Here is a 22,556-nt window from a genome sequence, read left to right as displayed (position 1 = left end):
GTGTCCAATTTTTTGGTTTTTGTCAACCAATCCTCACTTAGCCATCATGACTTTGACAAACTCCTCATAGTTGATCTGTCCATCACCATCCACATCAGCCTCGCGAATCATCTCATCAACTTCCTCATCTGTCAGCTTCTCGCCCAGATTTGTCATAACATGACGAAGCTCAGCAGCAGAAATGAAGCCATTTTGGTCTTTATCAAACACTCGGAAGGCTTCCTTGAGCTCCTCCTCAGAATCAGTGTCCTTCATCTTTCGAGCCATCAGGTTAAGGAACTCTGGGAAATCAATGGTACCATTACCATCAGCATCAACCTCATTAATCATGTCCTGAAGCTCTGCTTCAGTTGGGTTCTGCCCAAGTGACCTCATAACAGTTCCAAGCTCCTTGGTAGTGATGCAGCCTGCATCAGAACATATACAGAAATTAGTACGTGAATGGCATAGATACGACCACTAATTTTTGGTGTATAAATTTTATTGTTCTTATTTGGGAGGGGATTATATCACAAACATATGCAAATATTCATTTCTAATACGTATTTTATTCAGGACGCACAAAAGCTTTCCACTTCGACCAAATTACACTCCAGAATAAATCCGCAAGTACATGTCAAACAAGTGAAAGCCAAACAACAATCATAATCCAAATGCTTAATGACAATAGAACCTTATGGTCTAATTGCAGGCTTCTTGCCCAATTAGTAAAAGATGAACAAGTTTATATAGGAAGACACCAAATCAACCAATATGATCGGCAATCAAAATCGCTATCGAAAATTAAATCTCAAAATTATCTCCAGGTGCCCTAGCAACACAAACGGCGTCGTTTAATGGTCCTAGGTTTAAAAAAGCAATAACCAAATTCATCTCCGCTACTCCAAAACCACATCACATAAGACCAGATCAAAAAAACCTAATTCTTACCACAACGGTGAACAAAACACAAAGATAAAACACAATCAGATCACTTAATCTAAAACGAAATCACGAATCCCTAACGGAACAGATCAAAACGAAATCTAGGGATCCAAATCGGTAAAAAGCACGAGATATTGAAAGCGAAAAATTGAAGAGATAAAAAAGCAGGGATCTGACCATCGCCGTCCTTGTCGAAGAGGCTGAAAGCCTCTTTGAACTCAGAGATCTGGTCATCGGTGAGCTGATCGGCCATGGATGAGAGCTTTGGGTTTCGCAAGAAATCACAGAGAGAAAAAGAGCGAGGAGCAAAATGGGAATATAATTTTAGGAATGTGAACTGGAGATGAAGACTTTATTTTATATGAAAACAAAGAGGGGCGTCGTGGTCCACCGTCGTTTTACATTCTCTCTCTCATCTCATATCCCCACGTATTCTTTCCCTAACGATTTTGCATGTGTCTACGATGGTTTATACTTCACAATTATCTCATTTCAAATCTTACGACTAAAAAAATCTACCAACAAACTGACCCAAAAAAAAAATTAATCAACCAAACATCTCTCTGTCTATATATATATATATAGTCTCTATCTAGAGTGAAGCTTCACTCTGAAATTACGAAGTAAAGTTCTAATTTTGACACACTTTTCGGTCAAATATTTTAACCATAAGTGATTTTATATTTAGGTTTGATATTCAAGATTATCTCTACAAAATTTCATCTAATTCGGATATCGTTAAGGTATTAAAATTAGATTAAAACAATGAATGAATTAAAATTGTTCAACGTAAACCGTTCGTGTAAATCTCAATTTTGAAAGCTCAAACCATTGTCAAATTGGATGAAACTTTGTATAGATGATCTTGAATAACATACCTAAATATTGAATCGCTTATGGTGAAAATTTTGACTGAAAAGTGTGCCAAAATTGAAATTTCACTCTGTAATTTCATAGTGAAGCTTCACTCTGGATAGGGACTAATATATATAATTCATATTTAGAGTGAAGGTTCACTTTGAAATTATACAGTAAACTTCATTATTTGACTCATTTTTCGGTCAAAATTTCACATCTCCACCGTATATATCTTAGAACATAATATATAGATTACACATGTAAAGTTTCATCCAATTTGATAATTGTTTGGTATTTCGTAATCGTAATTTATACAAATAGTTCAGTTTAAGTAGATTTGGTTCGTTCGGTGTTTTAATAATGTTTTAACACTTTAACGATCATCAAATTAACTATGTTTTAGAACAAATACAAGAGTAAAGAGCATATAGATAAAATCATCTTTATTACTCATGTATAGAAGTTTCTTTATATAGAGGACATGTTACTAATATGGTAAGTACTAGGAAACATATCTCTAGATGAAATTGTAATCACTAGGGATCGAGGCCGCACGTTATTGCGGCTTTATGTTAATGTCAATGTTCATATTGGAATACGTTGTTTAGGAAAAAGCATGTAGGTTGCAGCATAGTTTTTGAACATAATATATGGTATTGTAAAACTAAGCTTCATACATTTTTACCGGAAATATATGTATAAGTGAAGTATGTAATAAACATATATTCTCTACTTTTTGAAGCATCATTATGTAGAGAAAAGGGGTGCGACATCCCTTTTAAAAACAGAGAGAAGAAGGCAACACACAATACACATCAGTTTCATATTTGATGATTTTGATCTAACATGCATATATTTGAGAGTATGCAAAAATGGAGCAAAGAACCAAAACTTCCTAACAACGTAAAAGTAAAGAAAAGAGGGGTGAAACTGTAATTGGGCACCAAATTTGGTAACTAAAAGAAAGGACAAAATAGAAAATACATTGTTTCCAAATGAAGTGGATGGCTGAGGAAGAAACCCAAAATTGACATGGAAGCTCCAGTATCGAGAGCGAAGCAAGAGAGCAAGAGCTGAGAAAAAATTATGACGCGTGTTCATCACTAGCGAATTTTATACATGGGTCAATGGCAAGTATGTGATTAAAATCAAAATAAGGACAAAATTGTAATTTCACACAAAACTTATGAACAGTAACATAAAATAGTGTTTGTCAAATTAATATATAGTAAATATATTACTACTTAGAACCTATTTTCCATATTCACATATGGGAGTCTTGTATTAAGTACAACAATGAGTTATTGTACTTAGACAAAATTGTTAATTTGCACCTTAAAATTGGTCATAATTGTCAATTTGCACTTCGAATTTGCAATGGAGTCAACTGACCTTCTAAATTGGAAAAATTTGTGAATTTTACACTCCCCAATTAAATTTAATGTTATTTATCCAATATTAAGTTATCTCATGCATGTTAAGGGTAGTCTTGTCATTATATATTTATTTGTTTATTAAAAATAAATAACTACAATTACTTAAGAAAAAGATTTGCTACTAAGTTTTTATTTTTCAAAAAATGTTGTTGATTTATATAAAATGGTATGCTAAAAAGAAATTAAATAAATATAGTAATATAAAAAATTAAAAACAAATGTGTATATATATAATTATATAACAAGTGGGGAGGCCACGCGTTGCACTGGCATTTTCTTTTATGAGTTATGAATAAACTCATGTATTTATTCATGGTAATAACTAAAATTATTGATTTTTATTCATAGCAGTACATGTTGTAACAACAGTGTTTTTTTGTCTGAAATACTTAAATAAAGAGCCAAAAGGCAAGAGAAGATACAGCCATACAGGGTAGGAAACAACAAACAGCAAACGGAAACAAGAAAAGAGGAGGCCCAAGTATACTAGACTTGCCAGAGGGCGAACCTGGAAGCCCATATGTCCTTCGCATATTTAGGAGGGAGGTAAGGGGTCTGTTGGCCCAATCCGAGGAGCACAACATCACCGATGCAAGCTTAGCCGCTGCGTATGCAACGCAGTTAGCCTCACGCCCAGTTGAAAATACAGAGTCAAACAGAGAGAAGCTGCCTAGCTTTACGAAGTATAGCTGTATAGGCGCAGCCTTCCAGTTTGCAGTAGTAGAATGTTTAAGGCCTGCTTAAGCTCAAAACAATCACCTTCCAACACAATCTTCTTCAAGTGAAAGTGATTAGCCAACTGCAAACCCCTGACAATGGCCTCAGCCTCTGCTTCCACCGCCAAGTTCCGCGAATAAAGAAGATTAGCATCCATAATCGAATGCCCTCTCAAATTCCTAACCACAATACCGAAGCCACAATTCTCCGAACCCTCTTTCTACACCGCATCCACATTCACCTTCACCAAACCAAGAGGAGGCATCCCGTTTTTGCAAAGAGGGCGAGCAGAATCAATGTCCGCATCCAAACTCAAGCCATGAGCCTCACACCAACTTCCAGATCTTCTATTAACACTGTTGATCGTGGGCAAGGGTTTTTTTTTTTTTTTGGGGGAGGGGGCTGCTCTCATCACAGCCAAACACCTCTTTTTCCGTATTTGAAACAGATGAAAGCATATATATATATATATATATATATATATATATAGTCTCTATTCAGAGTGAAGGTTTACTCTGAAGTTTCAGAATGAAGTTCCAATTTTGACACACTTTTCGGTCAAATTTTTTCAGTATAAGCAATTCAATATTTAGGTATGCTATTCAAGATTATCTCTACAAAATTTCATCTAATTCGGACATCGTTAAGGTATTGAAATTAGATTAAATTAATGAATGAATTAAAACTGTTCAACGTGAACCGTTCGTGTAAATCTCAATTTTGAAAGCTCAAATCATTGTCAAATTAGATGAAACTTTATAGAGATGATCTTAAATAGCATATCTAAATATTGAATCACTTATGGTGAAAAAATGTGACCGAAAAGTGTGCCAAGATCGGAACTGCACTCTGAAACTTCAGAGTGAACCTTCACTCTGGATAGAGACTATATATATATACACGGAGCTTTTTAGGTGCGGAGGTCCGTACCTTAAGCTAAGGTACGGATTTTCATTTTTATCAACTTTTCAATCGAGTTTTCACATCTCCACCGTCAAATATCTAGGTTATAACGTATAGATCATCTCCAAAAAATGTCAGCCGATTTCATGATCGTTAAGGTATCGAACTAATCAAAACCAATGGACGTATTGAATTTGCCGAACGTGAACCGTTTATATTTTGAGTAGAAAATCAAAGTTATGAGTACCTTAACGGTGATGGAATCAGCTGATATTTTGTAGAGATGATCTATACGTTATAGCTTAGATATTGGACGGTGGAGATGTGAAAACGCGATCGAAAAGTTTGTCAAAAATGAAAATTCGTACCTTAAGCTAAGATAAGGACCTCCTTACCTGAAACTTCAGAGTGAACCTTATTTGCAATGCCTTTCTGAATATTCACAAACCAGTCATCAAAGGTTAATCACTTCTCTCCTAATTGGGATATAACTAAAAGAGCTCCCAAACCAAACATTCTCAGTCCAAGGACAAAGAAGGAGGCAATGCTAGCTCAATAGATTCATCATGCAAACCACATAATTCACAAACCGGCCTTGTAGCAATTTTCCTTATTGAAAGCATTTACCCTAGTTGCCAGCGAATTCTTTAGCACTCTCCATAGAAAATTTGAGATTTTAGGGGGAAGAATAGGCCTCCAGATAATCTTCCAAATATCCGGGTTAGAAATATGAGAGGAAGAAAGTTTTGTGACTGCATTCTAAATGGAGCTAGAGAAGATGGTTCGATATCCACTTTCGACATAATACACCCCAGACTTGGACTTTGGCCAAATAAGAATATCATCATCATCATTTTCAAGTGATCAATGGGGATGGCTTTGATAGCTCGGAAATCAGCATCACAGAGGAAAGGTTTCAAGTGATCAATGCTCCATTCTTTATCCAAATTGATGAGCTTGGCAACACTCAGAGGAGTGAATATGCTAGAAGTGATAATTGGTTTAATGAGCCCGCCCTAATCATTAGGAACCCAACGATCAGTCCAAGCATCAATGCATTTTCCTTTCTTGGCCTACCAAATAGAATTTTTCTAAATCACCCCCTCCTCGCCAAGAGGCTGCTCCAGATCCAATAGGTTTGCTGCCTTCTTTAGCTTTTAAAAAATTGAATGACTAAAATATCTAGCCTTTAGAATGCGACAGCAGCGAGCATTAAGATTAGAGAGCAGGCGCCTTCCTTGTTTTGCTAGGAGAGCCTTATTGTACGCTTGAAGGTTATTGAAGCCCATGCCCCCATCAAACTTACCTGTTTATCCAAGACAACAGTAGATTACAAAGAAAAACATACAAATGGAAACAGAGTTTAGCTTGTTTATTTTGTGGCTGCATCCATAATTTAGCTATTTTTGCTTACAGAAAACATGGTTTATTAATTCTTTAGATATTGTTGTCCATCACTGTGAACAATCTCAACAAAACAGACAATTGTTAAATTTGACCATGCTAATAACGACAATTTGAATAAGAATGAAAACAATGGTAATATGTAGTTGTGAATCAAATATTATAAGTTTGTGTTATTTGACTTGTTTTCATGTAGTAATGCGATGCTATACCTAATAGTAGGTTGTTGCATTTGTCTGGTGAACGTGTGATATTGGTATTGCCTTGATGTTTTTGTTGATTGGAGTAACATTTGTGGCCGAGTATTCTCCGGCACCGTAGGAGAATGTTCATGTGTATTTGTCATATCTCTTGTCCAGCACATCTTGTCACGCCCCGGTCCCGATGTCGGTGGGTTCATACCGCACCAAACGCTGATCCTGAGGAGAGACTTGATGTTATAGTGCGGAATGTAACTCAGAATAAAATAGATTCTTTCTAGGCTCTTCACTTTAGACACATCCAATCTCTTTCCGACTCAACAAAAAATCTACAGTTCTCTGCAAAAAAGTGTATATAAGAGTGGGTGAGCAAAACCATGCGCCGACAAAGCCATGTCAGTTTAAGCACACTATAAAATAATATATCATATACACATCGGTCATAACAATTTATTACATTGCACAAATCCTTCTTATTGGTTATCCTTCAACTTAGGCATCCCCATGGGACACATAATGGTCTTCTTGTCGTATACCTCCATATGCCACATCCTTATTTCGGCATAACCCAATCAAGAAATCCACATGTTTCATGACTAGTCAAACAATAGATCCAACACCATAATATATATATAATCTAACACAGTTCACAAATCAACATGCTTCACTTTAAAATAGAGAGATATTTTATAAATATATCAAAATTGTTCCGGGAGAATTACTATTCTACCCTTATGTGTGTCTTAGCCTAATAGGTTTCCTGTTAGGAGATAAATTAGCATCTCCGTAATAGATTAGGACTCCGAATCCTACGAGATTGTGGTTTTGTAATGCCTATATATAGGCCCCCATATCATTCAATAATAAATAATTATTTCATCCTGAAACACGTTATCAGCACGTTGCTCTAAAACCCTAAACTTTTAGAGCCCTATTTTTTTTTCTCTCTCTCTCTCTCTCCTCCGCCGGCCGCCGTCGATTCCAAGCTCCGGCATCTCCTCGCCGGCGCACCTCCTGCAGCCGCCGCATCGCTGCCCCTGCACGCTGCCCCCGCAGCCCCGCGCGCAGCCCCTGCACGCTGCCCCCGCAGCCCCGCGCGCAGCCCCTGCACGCTGCCCCCGCAGCCCCGCGCGCAGCCCCTGCACGCTGCCCCCGCAGCCCCGCGCGCTGCCCCTGCACGCTGCCCCCGCAGCCCCGCGCGCTGCCCCTGCACGCTGCCCCCGCAGCCCCGCACGCTGCCCTGCCCTGCAGCCCCTGCGACCCCCCCTGCTGCCCCTGCGACCCCCCTGCTGCCCCTGCACGCAGCCTCCGCAGCACTGCAGGGTATCCTCCGCATTCGCTCCGCAAAAACATCTTTTTGCCCCGACAAACCCCGCATCAGAGGATTCAAAATTGCTCCTCCCGCATATATACGCAATGAACGCGAACTGCACAAGCAAACTCTTCGCTCAAGAGAAGCTACTCCCGTCTTCTCTACCCTTTTGGGCCTTTAAACTATTTCTCTCTTTTTTTTTTCCTATTGCTTATTAAATCATTTATTTGCACGTTTTCGTTTTCTAACTCTGTTTCGCGTGCTTGCATAGGAAAAGTGATTACTCGTCGTACTATGGTGATGACATTCATGCCGAGATGGACGATACTTTTGCCATCTACATACGATTCCGATCGTATCCTCCCAAGATTTTTATGTCATCGGACGAAGATCGAAAAGGAATTCAACAAGCAACTTCATGCATGACGATCGATTTGCAGAGCAATTTACTTATATGCGGTCTATTTGGCAGACCAACAAGTATGTTTTTCTTAAAGTTGCTGCTTTTGAAGATATATATATATAAATTATCGGGCGCTATTAGCCTTTTTCATGTCTTCTTTTCCGGCCTTTCTTATAACGCTGATGAGACCAAAGAGGGATATGATTCCCCTCTTGGTCGACGTTTTTTTTGTGTGACGGTCCTGGGGGAGTCACGTTATTATTTAAAAAGGAAGATATCAATTTCGTGTGGTCGCCTGAGTGCACCGCTGTTTTGGGTGCGATCATGAGAATCGCCGATATGCATCGATTATTTTGTGACCATGTACATCACAACCCTTCTAATTCCGGTTACATACTTGAATAGTTTCGATTATTCGAAACCCATACAACCCTCGTTTCTTATGGATGCGTCGCCATCGCGACTGTTATTTGAATGTTTGAGTTTCTTAAACTCATGTCTATAAACGATAATCCCAAGGTCTACGTACTCATTTATTTGAGTTGATTCATTACTCTGATGCAGCACTATTTGCTGACAAAAGATCCCAAAAATAAAGAATTCTATGGGACACACTTAAAGTGATTTAATGAACGTCTATGACGTTGTATTATCAGAGTTGACCTTGATGCATACTCCACATCCAAGAAACGCATGCCATTTTTGGCACCTGTATCTATTTCTCGAGGGAATTTTGGAGATGGAAACATAACATTCTTCCATTCTCAAGTAAGCACATTTTTGAGCCTCGGGCTAAGGCTCCGCCTAATCCGATATGCAAGATTTTGTTGCTACGGACTTTTGATTAGTCACTCTATTTTGACTATGTTTCCTGCTTACTATTTTTCAAGTATGACGTTGGCATTGCCATGATTATTGCTCGACTTTATCCTAAGTCGTCTATTGGAATTGGAAGCTTGTTTGTGTTGTATTAAATATTGGCATATTCTATAAAATTTCTCGTCTTTCTTGGACTTGTGAGAATTTTATTTGCCTTGGCTTAGCATGCATGGTCAACGTTTACAACTCACGTGGTTTTTAAATTGGCCGCTTTTGGGTTACATGGGACCCCAATAGCACTACATTGTGATTTTGGACTTTGAAATTTGGAAAACGGACCTCGGAACGTTAAAATTAACGTCGTTTTTTCCGGTTACTGTTCCGGCGTTTCCGGAACGTTTTCCGGCGTTTTACCGGCGTATTCGCCACCTTCCGGCCATTTGCCGGCGTTTCCGGCATCGCCATCCGGTTTCGGACGGCGTTCCCTGTCGGACCTGAAGTTACGGCCTCCATACCGGCCAGGTCCGGCCACCGCCGGCCGGATTTCCGGCAATCGGTGCCGCCGGCTTCTGACGAGTTTTTCTGACGTTTTTTTTTCGTCGTTTCTCGTCATTTTTCCGGCATATCTCAGCAGTTCTTGCTGCCATGTTTTCCTAGTCCAAAATTCACCCGGTTTTGAGTTAATTTGACATGGTTTTCTGGTTAATTTTCCGGTTTTCTCCAAGTCGTTTCATAGCTCAAATGATTTTATTATTATTGGTGACCACCCGCACCAATTGGATGGTTTTTACCACCTAAATTGTTTGGTATTCAACTGCTCCAATACCATGTTTTTCCAACTCTTGAGTTGAAGAATGTAGTTCTATTGCCATGTGATACATTCGATGGGATTGCCATTTGTTTCAATCCCCTCTCTTACAATATCCTACGGCGTATTGTGTAGAGAAGTTCACCGCGTCGTTGACTCTCTTAATCTTCATTTTGAGAATGTCCCGCCGTGAAATCGAGTGTCTTGCTAATTGCGTAACCACCCACACTGTCCTACGGCGCAGGTAGTTGTTTTACGGATCTCGTGCGGAGATTGTGTTCTATATCTTCGTGCCTTGCTAAGTTTTAAAGGCCATATATGCCAATGATGGATTTTCATCTTGATATTTGTGTTAAGAATGGAGAGGAATAAATCTGTCAGATTTCATTGACAGTATCTTTTTCAAGCTTCGACAGTAGCTTTGATAGCCTGCAGACATCGTTTTGCTTGCGTGCAGCAGTAGCTTTATGTAACTCAAGATTCTTTGATTCATGGGTTCGGTTTTACTGTCTTCTCGGTTTTGACATGATTATTTTTTGGTCATTTTGAACAAGATATGATGATTCGAGTTCTTTGAAATTCACATTATCATCTATTTTTCATGTTCACGAAGCGATTGGAGGACCACCTCACCCATGCTCCACACGGTGAGGCCGAGCCTACCTATTTCGGCGGCTCCATGGCATTAAGGCCGTCGGTGGCGGCATCCCCTCCTTCACAGGAGCTTGTGATGCCTCCCGTGTCTTCTAATGCCTCCATGACAATCTCTGATGTCAATCGCTCATTTTGCAAAGCTTGTTCTTTTGCTAGATTTCAAGGAAGTCCTTATTTGCTAAGGCTCCAACCGAGAACATTCCATTCTTACAAAGTATTTAAGGTGACATTAGTGGACCCTATCCAACCGAATACGGACATTTTTCGGTATTTGTATGGTATAGGTTAAGAGCATCGACGCGTTGGTCACACGTCGCTTTGCTTTCCATAAGAAACGCTGCATTCGCTAAAGTTTTTAGCTATGATCATCATACTAAGGGCTCACCACCCTTCCCATCCTCTCAAATCTATTTGAATGGATACCGTTGGAGAGTTCACCCCCACGACTTTGATGATTTCGTTTTGCATATCTACTAGGATCGTCGTTGAACATATTATTCCTCATGTTCATTCACCGCACGATCGAGCAGAGCTCGGACTTGGTTATGGGTACTAACCTGCCGATTTTTGCATGGGGATATGTAATGATGTTGCATGCAGCGACACTTATTCGTTTCAGACCCACAACTTGCCAAGTGTTTAGTGCGTACCAGATGGTCACTGGATACGATCCCAACGTTCTTTTCACTAACGCCTATTTGGTTAAAGTTGTTTATGTGCCTCTATTGTAGTTATCTCAATGGGTCTACTTGAAACGATTAAGTATTCTGGTTGGTTATGATTTATGAATCACCAACACTTGTCCGTTATTTCCAATCTACAACCGTTGATCTCTATCCTGCGATATTAGCAGACGGTCACTTTGATGAGACATACTTCCCGTCGTTAGGGGGAGATATGGAATGCTCCCATTCTGGTTTTAACGCCAGGAATTGACGTGGTGTGGCACTATGTCTCATTAAGATCCCGCACTACTCAAAGTGAGCAAATGTGCAACGCATTATCGACCTCCAGAAAGTCAAAGATTCGATGCTCAATGACTTTACCGATATTGCGAAAGTGACGAGATCGCACATAAATGCTGTGATGTGCCGGTAAGGTTGGGACTCTCAGAATATGGGAGAATTTTATATGACCTGGTCCTAGCACCGTTGGCACCATCCCTGATAGTGGGAAGGAAGCCGGCGATGGCACCATCGTACGCTGTGGTGTTGTCGGCGCCCGTGGCATTGCACCACAAAACAAGGGCGGCAAACGCAAAGATGGACTAGTAAGGGTCATAGCTTCGGTCTTGGCTCCTGCCTAGATGAGGGGGAGACCATTATTCTCTAGAATCAAATCTAGAAAGAAGCGAAGTGCGTAGGCACAAGTATTTCGCCCATCATCAAGAGATATCCTCTAAACATGTGTATCAACTAAGTTTCTGTGGGACGCTACAGACTCATTTTGTTGATATTAGAGAAGAATAGAACTCTCACGAATTGATCGTATACAACGCGCGCGTGTGTTTAATGTATTGATCTCCCATGATTGATGATGTATTCGCTTATGCTCTTATTCCGTTGTAAAGCATCAACGATGAGCAACTTGACCGAAGTGGAAAGAATCAATACAGGCTGAACTAGACTTGTTATGTTGGTCGTTGTTCGTAAGTGTAATGAGAAAGATGAAGTCATGTGATATACGCAGGACTTATGGCGCAAAGATTGTCTCATTATCCTAGTATTGAGTATGATGAGTTATATTATCTCGTTATGGACATAATTTCTTTCCGCTACTTGATCAGTAGTAGTGTCCATGAAAACTGATTTGCAGTATATGATAGTGGTCATAGAATATCTGTAAAGGGATCTTGACGCAGATATGAGAGTGCCAGATGGACTTTAAATGCCTCTAGACCACGGAGAGATTATGTAATCAGATTGCGACGTTCGAGAGAACGTAGTACAATCGGTTGCAAGAACTCATACCCATATGTGTTCATATGAAGCTAATTCTTGATTCTCTATTCCGTCTAAGTATAGATGATGAAGAGATTCAATGAGCTATACATTCATGCATGCTAGTGTTGTTGGGACACTATTGCTTTCATTATGACGTGATTAACTATGCGCCTATGCATTGTCATTGGACTTGCATTGCTTCTTTGACATGGGTTTAGTTCTACACTCAGTGAACCAACACAAATCCTATCCACACCAACGCCGCCAGCAGCTCCAGCAACATCAACGTACGCCTTGGTGTAGCAGTCGACACTAGTAGCGTAGAGGATGCGTACGGTTCTGTCTTGGAACAAAATCAGTCCTTCATTGGTCCATTCCCCCATTCTTTTCGCGAAAGACACATTAAATTTGACAAATCAGAATCTGTCCAGTTTCGTAGGTCAACTTCAACGAGACCTACAAGACAGCTCGCTCGATGAAATATGGTGAAATTGGTACTGTTGGAAAGGCCTATGTGTATACTTTCCATGGACATCAACCATTCATTCATAGCTATCATATTGAGTGAGTTATGGCCGTTTTAGCAAAGTAGGACAGTCCTGTCCGGAAATTTGCAAGTCAGTCAACTTCGACAGAGCATTGTGAACTGCTCTGATCGGATGAGGTTGTGAACCTTATGTCACTGGAAAGACACGGGTGTCTACTTTTCAGAACATTTTACGGTTTGCTGATACCTATTTTGACGAAGAAGTTATGGCCATTTAAGTGAGTCAAGGTCATTCTACCCGAGAATCTGATTTTCATTGCAAACTCTTGTTTTGAGTTGTTATGCAATCTTGTTTCCTAAGATCTAAGTTTGGCTAAGTATAGCATGGATGATCTAAGGATGTGTGGCTAGATTAATGATTAATCATTAGCCCAAGACTACGTTTGAGAAGCATGTAATGAACGTTGTATACGTTGTTCTTTGTACTCCATGATTATGGCACTAATCAGGGGGAGTTGTTTCGTAGACTTCAGGGGGAGTCTAGCTCACATGATGCTATCAAATGTAGACGGTGCGTTGTGCTCTTTTTCCCTTCGATCAAGCTTTTGTTTTACCCAAGAGGTTTTTGTTTTGCTTGACAAGGTTTTTACCGAGGTAACGATATGTGCACCATGCAACCTAGGCATGCGACACAAGGGGGAGTGTTCCGGGAGAATTACTATTCTACCCTTATGTGTGTCTTAGCCTAATAGGTTTCCTGTTAGGAGATAGATTAGCATCTCCGTAATAGATTAGGACTCCGAATCCTACGGGATTGTGGTTTTGTAATGCCTATATATAGGCCCCCATATCATTCAATAATAAATAATTATTTCATCCTGAAACAAAAATCATGTTTTTCGACTATTTTTAAAGCATATAAGGATATTTGAAACACATTATAAAACCACTCACGTCGAGAATACAAATTGATACCCAGACCGTAAACCAAACCTCATATAATGAATCATCTAAACCATCATATCTAACCCAAACCTGTAGAAACAAAAGAGTACTCCGATACGAATCTGTAACCAGTCGCGGATTGCGAATTGTAATTACAGATCAAAAGTTATAATACGCGGAAGTTTCGTCTCAAATTAATAAAATAATATTAAATAAGAAAACGAGGGGAAAGAGAAAAATGTACGGATGATTGAAGGGGGCTGCCTTTATTTATAGGGTTTCAGATTGTCACGTGTCACTCAGCCATTGTTGACTTAGTGACACATTTCACATTCTAAACTACCCACAACAATTATCACCACTTGACATTTGTTTGATGACTACCCACATGGTTGACATTAGTGTCAGCTGGTCACTTGTCATGATGTGATCCAATTGAAGCTTGACACATCATAGTTTCTATTTTATTCCGATTGACTTCAGAAAATCGTTAAAAATAGCTTGAGACTTCAAAAAATTCAATGAAAAATACGGCGAATTCATAACAATATCTACTTTCTATTTTTCAACAAAAGAAAAATAGAATTTAATCTATTTCGGAAATCGAGATATTACACATTTGGTGGGGTTTCTCTCATCATTGTATCTTTCAACCTCAACCAACCTTTGATAGGTCTTCTAAATTTTATCTCTGCTGTAATGCCTTTTATTCACAGTTCTTATCCGTTATCTTCACCAATAATTTGCATTGTTTAATCATACATGTTTATAGAAGATAAATCTATTAATGTATGTATTCTCTCATATATTAATAGAAAAAACTTGTGTCCATACCAGTATGGATGATTGCATCCGTACCCGCTGAGTTGAACCACTAAAATTTTGACACGTGACATAAATATAATTTATTTTATTTATTCTTTGAGTTAATACATGTGAAAACAAAGATGACGCGCGTCAACCTAATCATCTCACTCTCTTCCTTCCTTAGTTCCTCCTCATAACCCAGAAACCCATGATCAGTCTCAATTAGCTCCTACTCATATAAAATTGTTAATTCTCATACCTTATAGGCTTCTATCTATTACAGTGTTATTTCTACCAACCATGGAATTTGCTACTAGATCCAAAGCCAACCCTTTCACAGTTTTATCAAGTTTAGATGAACTGATAGCAAGAGTGGATATGGTGAAGCTACTGTAGCTTTGGGTTTTTCTGGGCAACATGCAATATTTTCTTTTGTGATGCTCGAATGTTTGTTTGATTGGTATTTTGGCGGGTGTTCATTATATAAGTCAATTTCAAATCTAATTTTTCATTTGTTGGGTTTTAAATCCATGTTGTGGATGTAAGGATGCTGATAAATGAATTCAGGGGATGAAGAAAAGTCTTTGTCTCATACGCTTTGGTGAATCCGGCCCTTTTTTTTGGTATATTTAAGGAAGAAAAATGAAATACGTGTTGAATTTCTACTGGTCCAACTCAGCGGGCACGGATGCAACAATCGATACCGGTATTGACACAAGTTTTTTCCTACATTAATAGCCACATCTATTGGTTTGTAAATATTTTGTATTAGTTCATTTCTTCTTCCGACCCGAACCTAGTTTACCTGCTTACGATTTTACTAGTATTCCCTACTCGTTTCAAGAGTCGTTTTATTTTAGAAGACTTAAAAGTGGACTTTTTATAGTGGACTAGATTGAAAAATTTCTTGTAGAATGAGATATAGGACGTTAAAATGATTATGTGGACATGTAGCACGCTCAATTCAGAGTTTGTATACAAAAGTTATAGTTAAAATACTAAAGTTTCCGATTCTGGATTGGGTATAAAAATAGCAAACTACTTGAAATAGAAATCAGAAACTCTTTCCTCTTTTCTTCCATTTTTTTGTTTCTTCTTCTTCTTCCCCCGTCAACTTCTTTTCGCCATATCTCCTTTATCTGGCAACCATAGAATTGCTTTGTCTCTTCATCCTCTATTGATCTGGGTTGGTGTTTGGAAGTAATTCAAGCTGTTTGGAGCCCATAATTGCAGAAATCGTGTTGCTAACCCGTTTTGAAGCAGTGAGGGGAACTTCCTACTCCGGAAACCAATCGAGGACGACATATGGATACTTCTTTTGACGAGGATCCTTACATTGGGCGCTACCACTTGAACCATTTCTAGCCCAAAATCCATTACATGACCCATACCCGTTTAGGCTTCTTCTTCCTTATTTGTTAAACATGTTCAACCCTTTTTGCTGCTGGGACTAGTGCTCGGCCAATTCTGGCAGCACCAGAGAATTCAAAAGAATTGATCACGCTCATATCCTTCAAGATCTCTTTGATTTCTCGCTCCTTACAGCCTCTTTGAGCCTGATTTAGGGATATCTGAATACCAAGGCATGAGCAACGCCAACCGATTTTTCTGTCACCACCGTCTCTATACTATTTACAAATCTCTCCAATGAGATGAAGATGAATCCCAAGAACTAGCGGTCCTTGAAGTTCTCATTCCCTTCCCAGCTCCACTATAAAAGAGAGAGATAATCCTTGTTGCAATCGAATTCATCCCAACCCACAAAAACCCAGAAACTACAAACAAGAGATCAGACTTTATCTCTCTCACCCAAACCATCACCCACCTTACCTCAAACATCACCTAAACCTACAATCTCGTATGTACTGAACTCACAAGCATCAATTCAACTCCCTCACCATGCCTATTGTAAGTTGCATCATTGTGAATTTGATTTGCTGATGTCGCCATCAATCCAATCACAACAAAGTCGTTCTTGGATCCTTTTCTCAATCAGTTTTGGGCCTAGTCACACCGCATCAAAAACACCCTCTTACAGATGGTATAAGTGTTCAAGAAGTTACTAGGTTTTATTACTTTGCATTGGTTTTTTAGTTTCGTTTGTTTGTTTTGGACGCTTTTCAGACTTTTAGTTGTTAAATAAGCGCTACGTGCACACCTTCTTTTTCCTTATAATAGGTTAGGTAGTCTTTGGAGCGACTTGTCATTCTAATTGCTTGATTATAGTGATAGTGATGGTGTTACAGCCAACTTTAATTAATTGGAAGTTGCTAGGTATCTAATAAAGGAGAAGCAAATTTTCCGACCATGTTTATCTAATCACTCTCATGCCCACCTATGTAGATTAATGACACATGTCCTAGATTAATTATGGTATAACCATGGTTATCTATATAAATTATTAACAATAATTACTATTTTTTTTCTAATTTTACATTTAACAAAAGTGTGTAGTTCTTTTTTTTTCACAATTTTCGGTTTTAGAGTTTAGCATTTAGAATCATCTCCAACTCAAAAATTCTAAAATCATTAACCCTAAAACCTAAAACCCGAACCTTTTTATATATAATATATTTATAATTATTGAATTTAAGGTAAAAATAAATTAATAATAATTTCAGAATTTTAGAATTAACTATAGTCTAACGGTGGTAAATGAAAAATATAAATGGTGTTAATCAGTTTATCTAAGTAGGTGGGCATGTATGGACAAATCAGAGGTGGTTAGCAAATTTGTTTTCCTAATAAGTGGCATTAGAAATAATCGTTCTAGCTTAGTGGTAATTAAAGTAAATGTAATTATAGTGTTTGGTAAAAGATCCCGTGATTAATTCCTTTATTTTCAAAATCCCACCAAATTAGCGCATACGACATTAGGCACTCGATAACAATATAGGAAAGTAATTTTTCAAGACTAGGGAATTGCGATCATGAACTCGTCAATACCAATTTCATGTGTTAGATTAGTCTACAAGTAGAACATTGGCGTAGACGTTGTCTTACTTGTCTAAGGGGAATCTATGCTACTCTTCTGCATCCTTCTGTTCATTCGGCTTTGATCTCTCCTGTCAATAGCAAATTTTGTTATGGTACTCTGAACAACAATGGCTTTGATCTTTCTTGCCGATAATAAACTTTGTTCATGATGGCATGAATGATTTAAATTTGAATGTTAAGATGCTCAAATCTAGTAGTGATGACACCGTTGATCTCCCCTTGTTCAATAATTTGGAGAATTTAATTATGAAGATCATGTATGCTCAAATATACTAATGACGGCATCGTTGGTTTCCTTCCTAGTTCCTAGTTGCTAATCAGGACCGAGAACTCTTTGTAACAGCAAGAATCGAGGACTACATGTAGTTATAGACCGTTCCTATTCTTTCAAGGAATACGTTGCTAGTAATCCTAGTATTCAGGATACAACTGACCATTCGATGCTAGAACCTCAGGATTACAGTCCAAAACTTGGGACTCATACTCGTGAAGGACCAATAATTTTGACATATATACAATACCAATTTGCGAGACTTGGGATTGGGGCAGAGTTCTCCACACCCAGTTATGCAAATGATACACTATCTACTCTAGGATGATGAGTCACTTATACCCTAAGGAAGTAAGGAAGCCTTGATTATATATTCCCATCATTTCTACTCACAAAAAATGGATAAATAAATTATAAACTAATCGCATCACCAAGATCGGAAATCGGAATAAGATGCGTTACTTTGTCTCATTTCATAATAAAAAATACAGGCCCCCGACCTCAGGTATCTATTATACCAGTAACCTTAATGACAGGTGCAGTAACTAAATTTTTACCTCCATCCTCCCATCTATTAATGCATTATACTAATCACATCACAAGTTCACAACCAAACAACATCTCGAGGGATCATGGCACATAGCTCAGCCGAGTCTGATTCCTATGCATTCCCAATCATATCCTATGGAACTATGCTTTCCCAATCCTATCGTATACTCAAATTAAAATCAGAGCCACCCTCAGAGATAAACACATGTATAGATATTTGTAAATATATATTCATCTGGAGGTGTGTCCGTATTTTCCATTTAAAATCCCTTATGTATATCTGACTAGACTTTTCTTGTGCAAAATAAACAGACAACACTCGTAGATTTGCAACCAACTACTGTGTGTATACCCCACAACAAATTCCAGCGTTGATCGAAGCGGGAAGTAAGTAACCACAAGGATATTGAGTTATTGACAGGGGTCAAAGGAATCAGAAGACAGATACAAGCAATAAAATTCAGCATAAAAGATGAAAAAAATCAATTCACCCAATATTCAAAATCCAGGATATCAGAAGTAGAATGAAATTACCAGTAATGCAAGACACTACCAAACCAACGCTACTAAGAACGACCAGACAAGTCCATACTAGCAGAACAGTACCACAAATAATGCATACAAGAAAAAGAGAATTGGACAGACCAAAAGCTAGCGATCCAAATAAAAGATGTCCTAATGGGAGATATAAACCTCCTTAAACTTATCTGACATGTTCCCATTTTTGTTTAATGTCCAAATTTTTGGTTTTGGTCAACCGATCCTCACTTGGCCATCATGACTTTGACAAACTCCTCATAGTTGATCTGTCCATCGCCATCCACATCAGCCTCGCGAATCATCTCATCAACTTCCTCATCTGTCAGCTTCTCGCCCAGATTGGTCATAACATGGCGAAGCTCAGCAGCAGAAATGAAGCCATTCTGGTCTTTATCAAACACTCGGAACGCTTCCTTGAGCTCCTCCTCAGAATCAGTGTCCTTCATCTTTCGAGCCATCAGATTAAGGAACTCTGGGAAATCAATGGTACCATTCCCATCAGCATCAACCTCATTAATCATGTCCTGAAGCTCTGCTTCGGTTGGGTTCTGCCCAAGTGACCGCATAACAGTGCCAAGCTCCTTGGTAGTGATGCAGCCTGAATTAAAATATACGGCAGAGATCAGGGATGTGAATCGCATAGAAATGACCCTTAAATATAAAAACGACGCCAACCTTTATCAAAAACAAACAACAATCACATTCGCAGAAACCAGTACAGATTGCGAAAATGACAAAAGAACCTTACGGTCTGCAAAAAAGAGTATAGGGGAATCTAGATGCTAGAACAAATCTTTCATTTCCGAAACCGTAACAATGTTGCGGAATCAAACACTAAATTCCAACATAATAAAAGCAAAAATTGCGGGCCTAATGCGCAATTTGAAATCGATTAACATGTTTACAGAAACACACAAGATTAAATTATATAAGCTGAGATCCAAATTGATTTTATGAACCACAAGTCACATATTTCTCTCCTGGTTCTCTAACAACACCAAACGTCGTCGTTTGATCAAACACCTAATTCTTCCACAACAATGAAAGTAGACAAAACACAACGATCCAACACAGACCGGACATCAAATCTAACAAAATCACAAATCCCCAACAGATCAGATCAAAACGAAATCTAGGGATCCAAATCGGTAAAAAAGCACGAGATATTGAAAGCGAGAAATTAAAGAGAGAAAAAGTAGGGATCTGACCATCGCCGTCCTTGTCGAAGAGGCTGAAAGCCTCCTTGAACTCAGAGATCTGGTCATCGGTGAGCTGATCGGCCATGGATGAAAAGCTTTGGGGTTTCGCAAGAAATCACAGAGAGAAAAAAAGAGAGAGGAGCAAAATGGAAATTATGTAATTTAAGGAATTGTGGACTGGAGACGAAGAGGACTTTATATATGGAAAAACAAAAAGGGTACCGGCACGTATACCTTTTCCTTTTCTTTGGACCAATAAATGGGTGTCACGTGGACTATCGTGTTACAGGCTTAGCCCGTTGCCCGTACCTAACGGCGAGAATCGACCTGTGTTTTGCTTCGTTACGTTAAGTGTGAGAACGAGACGGGTTTACTTTGTGAATAATGTTTCATAAACAGTGTTAGGCTGTAATAATTCGTTACTTGAGATTTTACGTACCATTTTTTAAGCATTTTATCATGTTATTAGATGACCGACGAAACGAGTGAGCGAATCACTCTCGGTGTCATGAAAGTTGCACGGAAAAAATAAGGTGAGTAAACCTCACAATGATCATCACGATCGAAGTAATGTTATAATTATTGAATTTAATTTGAGTTGTTAACATAGTCATTGCATCACTAGCTTACAAAAATTGTTCTAAAAATATGGTTTGGTTTAAATTATGTGAACTTGATCATCTACGGTTCATGAGTAAGTGAAACGCTATTGTAATAAATGATTTTAAAATGTTTTAGTGATTATCGACTAAGGTGAATATGAATAAATCTCATTATGACAAGTCTACCCTTGGCGGTGACTTATATGTTTGAATTATTAAAAAGAGTGAACTGTGACATTTATATAATATAGTGGGTTGGTGTATGTGTACGAAAATGGTAAATACGATACATATATATGGGTTGTTGTATTATATAATGTTACAATTTCTATTTAAATTATGAGATGGTAATGTTCTTGATTAATTGTGGCAGATGAGACCGGAAGGGAGATAACGTACCTTCCGGTATAATGGATTATTGAGGTGACTATATAAATATTGTTGTACAAGAATCGCTTGGTTGTAGTACAATAACATGTGTGGATTGTTATATTCTACGTGGTTTTAACATTGAGTCTTATTAAAATGTTTTATGGTCTTCAGATGTTGTTGGCAGTAAGCGGAACCAAACATTGGCCGGGTGTCAGTTACGATTCAGTTAGAGCTCTAGTCTGTCTGCCGGTGTACTGCATGAGGGGTAACAGATGGGTTGCCTTGGTCTCATGAGTACCCATGTTTTGAGTGATATTGGGTAATATATGGGTTGCCCAGTGTATGTCGGCATACTGAATGAAGGGTAACATATGGGTATCTGGGTCTCATGAGTACCTGTGTTTTAAAATCATATTGGGTAAACAGATGGGTTGCCCCAATGTCTCATGAGTACACATATTTTAAATAATATTGGACAACCAGATAGGCCGTCTAGTGTCTCATGAGTACGTTTGTCTCTAAATGTTATCTGTTATATTTTCTTTGTATGCGATGTATGTTATACTGTTGGTTTACTCATACGGGCTGAAAAGCTTACTGAGTTTGTGTTTACAATCCCGATGCACCAATTCGATGGTGTAGGGGATGGTTATGCAAGTGTGGATTAACAGATTCGGAGGGCTTACTCTGAAGATTGTGAAGATTTATTTCTTCTGTTTGTGATGACGATTGAGTGAATATTACATTTCCAATTGTTTTAATACTTGAGTGTATAAACTGGTAATGTATTACTCAAGTCAACTGAGTCGTATGGTGAACTCAGTTCGATACACTGTTGTTGTAAGATGATTTCATTATATTTGAGATTGTTTTTGAGTTATCATGGCTTCAAATTCAAATTTTTATCATTCGAAAATTTCAGAGTTGTGACAGTCGGCCTTGGTGCAATCAAGGCAGTGTGGCTGCACAAAGCCTTCCAGCTGGCAAGGGGCCAATTATTTTTTTTTCAGAGGAGGACTGAACATTGTCAAAGGTTTGTGAGAAACTGCAGAAGTGTGAAGGAACATAGTCTTAGGAGGTGAGGCAGCGTTTGGGGGGTGCCGGGAAGAGAACTTTGTGGTGGAAAGGATAAAGGCCTATGTTGGTTCTTGGTGGTGGTAATAAATGAAGATCAACGAGGGCTTTCTAGCTCTGTTGCTAGGGGGATGAAGATAGGAGCGGCGTTAGTGTGGTGGAGCAGCGAAGGCTGCATGAAAACTGAAAGGGCCCCAAATTTTTTTTTCAATGGAAACATATATAAAGTATATATATGATCCGGTTACATTCTAAAGTAGTGATTTAGTGGATTCTAATTTAAACATCCCAGGAGGTCAGAGGTTCGAAATGTGCTGGAGGCTTATTTTTTC

General features: G+C 38.6%; 1 protein-coding gene across 2 annotated transcripts; it reads right to left on the bottom strand.

Annotated features, from left to right (window-relative positions):
• Positions 1 to 20,335, bottom strand: LOC126786815 (calmodulin-7). 2 transcript variants are annotated; one of them, XM_050512764.1, is made up of 3 exons: positions 20,186 to 20,335; positions 19,539 to 19,575; positions 1 to 370 (listed from the first exon to the last, which is right to left on the bottom strand). In XM_050512764.1, the coding sequence occupies exons 1-3, from the start codon at positions 20,259 to 20,261 to the stop codon at positions 34 to 36; spliced, it is 450 nt and encodes a 149-aa protein (XP_050368721.1). In that variant the 5' UTR covers positions 20,262 to 20,335; the 3' UTR covers positions 1 to 33. The 2 variants fall into 2 exon arrangements, with proteins under 2 accessions (XP_050368721.1, XP_050368729.1); XM_050512772.1 differs by lacking the exons at positions 19,539 to 19,575; positions 20,186 to 20,335 and adding an exon at positions 1,102 to 1,266 and having other exon boundaries at positions 1 to 407.
• Positions 20,336 to 22,556: the final 2,221 nt, after the last annotated feature.

The sequence above is a fragment of the Argentina anserina genome, chromosome 1 (assembly GCF_933775445.1).
Source record: "Argentina anserina chromosome 1, drPotAnse1.1, whole genome shotgun sequence".
Classification (NCBI taxonomy): Eukaryota; Viridiplantae; Streptophyta; class Magnoliopsida; order Rosales; family Rosaceae; genus Argentina; species Argentina anserina.
Note: the sequence above shows the minus strand (reverse complement) of the source record. Positions and strands in the feature narration are given on the sequence as shown.

Bases quoted from the DNA above. Each gene is read 5' to 3' on its own strand.
- LOC126786815 (XM_050512764.1), bottom strand. From the start codon at position 20,261: ATGGCCGATCAGCTCACCGATGACCAGATCTCTGAGTTCAAGGAGGCT. The intron at 19,576-20,185 runs GTCAGATCCCTA...ATTTTAATTCAG, and splicing joins CTTCGACAAGGACGGCGATG to GCTGCATCACTACCAAGGAG. The intron at 371-19,538 runs GTCACTTGGGCA...AACTGTTATGAG, and splicing joins GAGCTTGGCACTGTTATGCG to GTCACTTGGGCAGAACCCAA.